General features: G+C 62.8%; 1 protein-coding gene across 1 annotated transcript; it reads right to left on the minus strand.

Moving 5' to 3' along the window:
- Nucleotides 1-894: 894 nt before the first annotated feature.
- Nucleotides 895-5424, minus strand: Uncx (UNC homeobox). The gene is made up of 3 exons (XM_048351365.1): nt 4846-5424; nt 4438-4613; nt 895-2460 (listed from the first exon to the last, which is right to left on the minus strand). Exons 1-3 carry the CDS (start codon nt 5132-5134, stop codon nt 1285-1287), a joined length of 1641 nt encoding a protein of 546 aa, XP_048207322.1. The 5' UTR covers nt 5135-5424; the 3' UTR covers nt 895-1284.
- Between the last annotated feature and the right edge of the window lie 237 nt (nt 5425-5661).

The following is a 5661-nucleotide window of genomic DNA, read 5'->3' on the forward strand; positions in this document are numbered from 1 at the left end:
GCTGCAGATGTCCTGAAGCCCCCGAAGGGTCCCCCGGGGACCCGGACCCTATTAGAACAAATGTGCGCTGCTTTTGTAAAGAGGCGCGTTGGCGGCGCCTGTCCTATTACAAGCGACACATGATCAATAGGCTGATAACACAGCAACATCAATATAAGCGACAGAACAATAAGGGATATCATTGGGCATCTATCTTAATATAGCCGGCTACAAGAGCGCTGACAAAGAGTGTAGCTCATGAAAATTCCGCCCCACGATTCCCCATCTCCGCTCCAATATGCGCACGCACTCCCCCAGCTGCCGGCGCTATTATTCTCCAATTTCAATTTGACACCCCAGCCTTTCATGCTAATTCTATTATTGTAGGAAGTTTATGTGATTTCATATCGCTAGAAATCGGTAATGTATAATAACCCTTTGGGCAAGAAACCCAGTCCCCGCAGCAGCCACCGGAAAATAATTACTTTCATATCAAAACTCTGCAGGAACCCAGCGGCCCGGCCCCTCGCAGCCCCCGGCTCTGTCACCCCGCGCGGCGCGCGCGCGCGGCCCTGGCGCGTGCCGGTGCGCGGGGGGCGCGCGGGGAGGGGGGAGGCGCGCGGGTGTGCGGCGCCCGCTACGAAGAGGGGAGCGCAGGGGAGGGTCGGAGGAGGGGAGAGAAGCTGCGGATGTATAAATTTGTTCAATCAGAAAACACAAACACGCGCGCGCACACACAAAAGGAAGCATTAAGCGCCAGACCTCGAGGGAGGGGCAGAACCCCCTTCCCCCCACATCCTCACTCCCACCCCTGCTGGGCAGGGGGCGGGGAGGGAGGAGAGTGACTGGGTACCAGGCACCCGGAAATGTGAAGACAGGAAAAAAAAAAAGGATGCGATTCAAGAGTTTGCGTTTGATCAGCTTTATTTATCAAAAATGTTACATATATAAATATTCTTAGACATTTTTGCATTTTACAAGGTTGAGGATTCTTGTTGTGGGTTTGCGCGGGTGGGGGGGGGGGGCTGTGGGTTCTTTCTCTCCCTCGGGAGGAAGTGTGGGGGGGGAGTCGAAGTCTTGCCCCAAGACCTGCGGTTGCTGCCTAGGTCCGAATGGATAACAGCGTTTGTTTTGTTGTTCTTGGTTGCCTTAAAAATAATAATAATAATAATAAAAATAAAAGGAAGAAAACAAAAGAAGGGGGGAAAGCAGTGGATCTAGAGCCGATCACCTGATTTGTTACGGAGACAGAGCCTGAGCGAGCGGGCGCCGCGGGCGCAGCGCCTGTCCCGGCCGCCGCCGCCCTCAGTCCATGTCCACCTCCTCGCCATCGCCCGGGCCGGGGCCGGCCGAGGCGCCGGACTCGGCCACGCCGCCGGTGGCCGGTTCCCCTGCGGGGCTGGGAGCCCTGGGCCCGGGCCCTGGCGACGGCGGGAGCGGCGGGGGCGGCGGGGGCGGCGGGGCCGCAGGGCAGGCGCTCCCCGCGTCCACACAGTCCCCTGCCCCGCCGTCGTTCGCTGCCACCGGGGCGAGATCGCGGAAAGGCGCGGGCACCGGGGTCCCCGGGGTCCCCGGGGAGGCGACGGCCTCGGGGCTGCGGCGGGCAAAGGCCGAGTCCGGAGCGTTGCCGGGCCCCGAGAAGGCCCCAAAGCTGGCCTGAGCCGGGGGCGCGGGCGGCGCCGCAGGTGCGGGCGGCGCATCTTTGGGCGCCAGCTCGGCGCCCGCGCCCCCTTTGAGCGCGGCCTGCGGCACCAGGAAGCCGAGCGGCTGCGTGATGGGGTACAGCAAGAAGTGGCCCTTGCCGATGAGGGTCCGCGGCGCGCACGGCAGCCCCGGTGCGAAGTCCAGCCCTGCGGCCGCCGCGGCGGCGTTGGCCGGGGCGGTTTTCCGGCGCGGCGGCGAGTCGGACAGCAAGCTCTCCACGCTGAACGGGCTGGCCTTGGGCAGGCCCGCCGCGCCCCGCTCCGCCGCCGCCGCCGCCGCCCCGGGGCCGCACGGGGCCGCGTCCTTGTCCGCAGGGCGGCCTAGCCGCGGCTGCGGCCCTGTGCCGCTTCTTTGGCTCGGGTAGAAGGCGGGATCGCAGGTGCCGGGCGCAGGTGGCTCGCCGGGAGGGGCGGGCGCGGAGCCCGGCGCGCCGGAGGCGTGCGCACCCGGGCCCTTGGCCGCGGCGGCGGGCGGCGGCGGCGGCTCTGGCGGCTCTGGGGACAGGCCGCCGCCGCCACTGTCGCTGTCGGAGCTGGGTGCGCTGTGCAGGGACAGGCCGCCGGGAGAGTGCAGGTGACGGCTCTGGCTCTTGAGCAGCTTCTTCTCGTGCTTGCGTTTCTTTTTCTCCATCTTCTCCAGTTCCTTGCGCGCGATCTCCTCGGGGTCCATGGGCTCCCCGCTGCACGTGGTCGGGTGCGAATTGTGCGCCGGCCGCCCGGGGCCCTTCTTGGTGTTCTCCTTCTTCCTCCACTTTGCCCGGCGGTTTTGGAACCAGACCTAGAGCAGCCGGACAAGGGAAAAGAAGGTATCATCAGGCTGCGGGTCTCCCACGCCCCCAGATAGGCCTACACGACCCAGGCCACGCTCCTGGACAGCCCCGGGCTGGAGCTGAACCCTCGGATGGCAGCTCCCCGCGAGGATCTTTTCCACCCGGAAGGAGCGTAGATGGGGCCTCCCGGCCCGCTCCCCACTCCGGCTTCTCACCTCGAGCCCCTGGGATCTGCCCCTTCCTCAAGCCAGGCCGGTGCGGCCCGTGAGCCAGGGCGTCGAGTTTCCTGGTCAGGAGGCAGAGATCAGGGGCCCTCCTCGCCCTTCCTCGACGCTCACAGCTCCAGTCCTGCCGCGGAGCCGCTGCGATGGGCCGGCAGCCCTCCACACCTGTCTTCGGCCCCTTGGAGACTGTCAAGGCCCAGATTTCGAGTCTCCCTTGAAGGGAAATCTGGATGCTTCTTCGCCAGGAAGGGCCTGTGCAGCTACATTCGGATGGGCCTTCTGCAACCTCCCTCCCCAACACGGCTACACGCGTCCTTCTTTCTGAGCTCAGGACCAGAGATCAGCAAGAACCTTCCCAAACCAGTCCTTTTCCGTCTGGGAAGTGGGTCCAAGCAGATAAGCACTTGGTCACTAGGCGCCCCAAGGAGAGGCCTAAGCTCCGTCCTGACTTTTTTTTTTTTTTTTTTTTAATGCTCCTTGCAGGCCTCATCCTGGAGAGCTGTGGAGGACTGCAAAGGAACAGCAGCCCTTCATCCAGTGGGCACCTCCGACCACCACACCAGCATCTAACCCATAGAGCCACTATAGGGCAGGACTACCGTCCCCCAGAGAGCGCGACAATTCAAATTCTTTGTTGTGCCCATAGTGAGAAGTCAGGCCTGTTCCTAGCGAGTCTGGTGGGTGCAGAGTCCCCAAATATTGACTTGAGGATCCCCCCCCCCACACACACACTCAGACTCGAATTAAGGCAGCAGAAGGCAGTCCCTCACCTGCTGTTTGTTTTTTTTTTAAGTGTGTGTATGAATTCCAGGCTGCCCTGCCCCACAAAAATGGAAATAAAGGGGTCTTGATTTCACTTAAAGACACTTAGAACAAATTGGATGAGAGAATTTGAGAAGAGAACAGGCCAAAAGGGGAGGGCCAAGCAAGGACCAAAACACCTTTTAAAGCCAAACTACTGGTACTAAGCGGGCATTTAACCAACGTTAGCCCCCAAATCAGGCACTCAAATCACATCCATTACTGACGCCAAGAAAACGGGATTTCTATATTCCAGGGAATTATAATTATACACACATCGTCCTGAATTTTTTTTAAAAGATACCAACTGACTCTATTTGAAAAAGAAACTCGCACATTCTGTCTGTGGATGAAATCAAGTAACAGGAAGATGAGAAAGCAAAGATAGAACTGGGAGCTTGATAATTTCAAATGCCTTTTCCTCCCTCCCCCTTTCCCCACTCCAAAATGTGTTAACGATAGAAGTTTTCGCCCCTTTCCCACCCAATGTCCCCTTCGGCAACGCGATAAATAAATGTATATTTGCATCTGAATCTGAATAGTTCACAGGCGGGAAGTAAACCAACTCGCCAGCTCCAGGCTCCTGGCTGGGCTGGGGGAAAAGTCTCCTACCATCAAGCGCCCGAAGGCCCGGCCGACCTCGACTCTCTCCAGTCCCCTCCCGGCCGGCTCATGCCCGCATCGCGACCCCCGCCCCCCCCATTTCTTCTCTCGAGGCCTGGTGGCGAACCCATGCCGGCCCTTCCCGGCTCAGACGCAGCCTTGTCCCCGCTCCGTAGCGACTGAGGCCAGCCCTTTCCTTCCCTGGCCACTCGGCTTGGGCGGGCTACTCATCTCCAGCCCCAGGAGGGGCCCGGCCCCGAGGCCACCCGCACCCCAGCGAGCTCGGCGGGGACCGCGTCCCGCCACCTAGAACAAAGGCGTGCACACGGGCGGCCGGCGCGGGACGCGACTGTTTACCTGGACTCGGGACTCCACCAGGTCCAGGCGCAGCGCCAGCGCCTCGCGCATGAACACATCGGGGTAGTGGCTCTCGTTGAACGCCTTCTCCAGCTCCTCCAACTGCCAGCCGGTGAAGTTGGTTCGGGTGCGCCGTCGCTTACAGCCCGGACTCTCCTTGTCTGGGTCCCCCGAGTCTGCAGGGACGCACAGGACACGGCGGGGCTCAGCCACTGGTGGCTTGTGCCAGGGCCCCCCCCCCAGCTCTTGGATCCGCCGGCCCAGGGCGCACCGGGGTCGGGCGCACCCCCTTATCCACCCATCTATCCATCCATCCACCCATCTATCCATCCATCCATCCATCCCCTGCTCCCCGCAATCCTCGGTCGGGGAGGACACCCAGCCCCACCTGCCGTCCCCCGATCTCACCTGAGAGCTTGAAGGGCTGGCTGTCGCCGGCCACCCCGCAGGCGGCGGGCAGCAGCGGCGTGGGGTTGACCACCGAGGCGGCGGCCGCGGCGCAGGAGCCGCTGAGCAGGCCGTCGATGGAGAAGGGCACCGAGGCGGCGGCGGCGGCGGCGGCGGCGGCCGACTGCAGCTGGTGGCCGGCCAGCTCGTACACGTGGTGGTGGCCCAGCGGGTAGGGGAAGCCCACCACGCCGCCCAGCGAGCCCCCGAACTGGGCATGCGGGTGCTCCAGGAGGCGGCCGTCCATCATCTCGCGCGGGGGGCCGGCGGGGCCGCCGGCGGGGCGCGGGGGCGCGGGCCGGGGCCGGGGCGGGCCAGCGGCGGGAGGCGCGGACGGCGGCGGCGGCGGCGACGGCGACAGGGACCCGGAGCCCTACACATGCTTCGCCCGCGCTCTGGCGCTTTACTTTATCAACATCAAGCCGCCGATAATTAGCCGCGGCCCGGGGAATTTGGGACCAATAAGAAGCGCTAATCGGCTCTGACGTCAGAGGCGTGCTGGGTGCAAGGAAACGTTTTCCATATCGATTGCTAATTATACCTGACATGCACCTCAATAAACAGTATCAGGAACTGTCACAACAAGACGTGCGGTGGGGGAGCGGCGGGAGGGCGGGCGGGCGGGCGGGAGGCGCGGGGCGGCCGGGCGGGGCCCCGGCGAGCCCCCCCACCGCAGTCCCCCACCCCGCTTCCGCCCCCTCCGCCAAAACACTAATAGATTTCCCTTTAAAACATTCACCGGCGTGTTGTGGGGATTTTTCACCAGAAATGCTGTAC

The sequence above is a fragment of the Perognathus longimembris genome, chromosome 1 (assembly GCF_023159225.1).
Source record: "Perognathus longimembris pacificus isolate PPM17 chromosome 1, ASM2315922v1, whole genome shotgun sequence".
Taxonomy (NCBI): domain Eukaryota; kingdom Metazoa; phylum Chordata; class Mammalia; order Rodentia; family Heteromyidae; genus Perognathus; species Perognathus longimembris.

Excerpts from the sequence above, each read along its gene's own strand:
- Uncx (XM_048351365.1), bottom strand. The coding sequence starts at position 5,134 with ATGATGGACGGCCGCCTCCTGGAGCACCCGCATGCCCAGTTCGGGGGC. Across the intron at positions 4,614-4,845 it reads CCAGCCCTTCAAGCTCTCAG|ACTCGGGGGACCCAGACAAG; the intron begins GTGAGATCGGGG and ends GCGTCCCTGCAG. Across the intron at positions 2,461-4,437 it reads TGGTGGAGTCCCGAGTCCAG|GTCTGGTTCCAAAACCGCCG; the intron begins GTAAACAGTCGC and ends CGGCTGCTCTAG.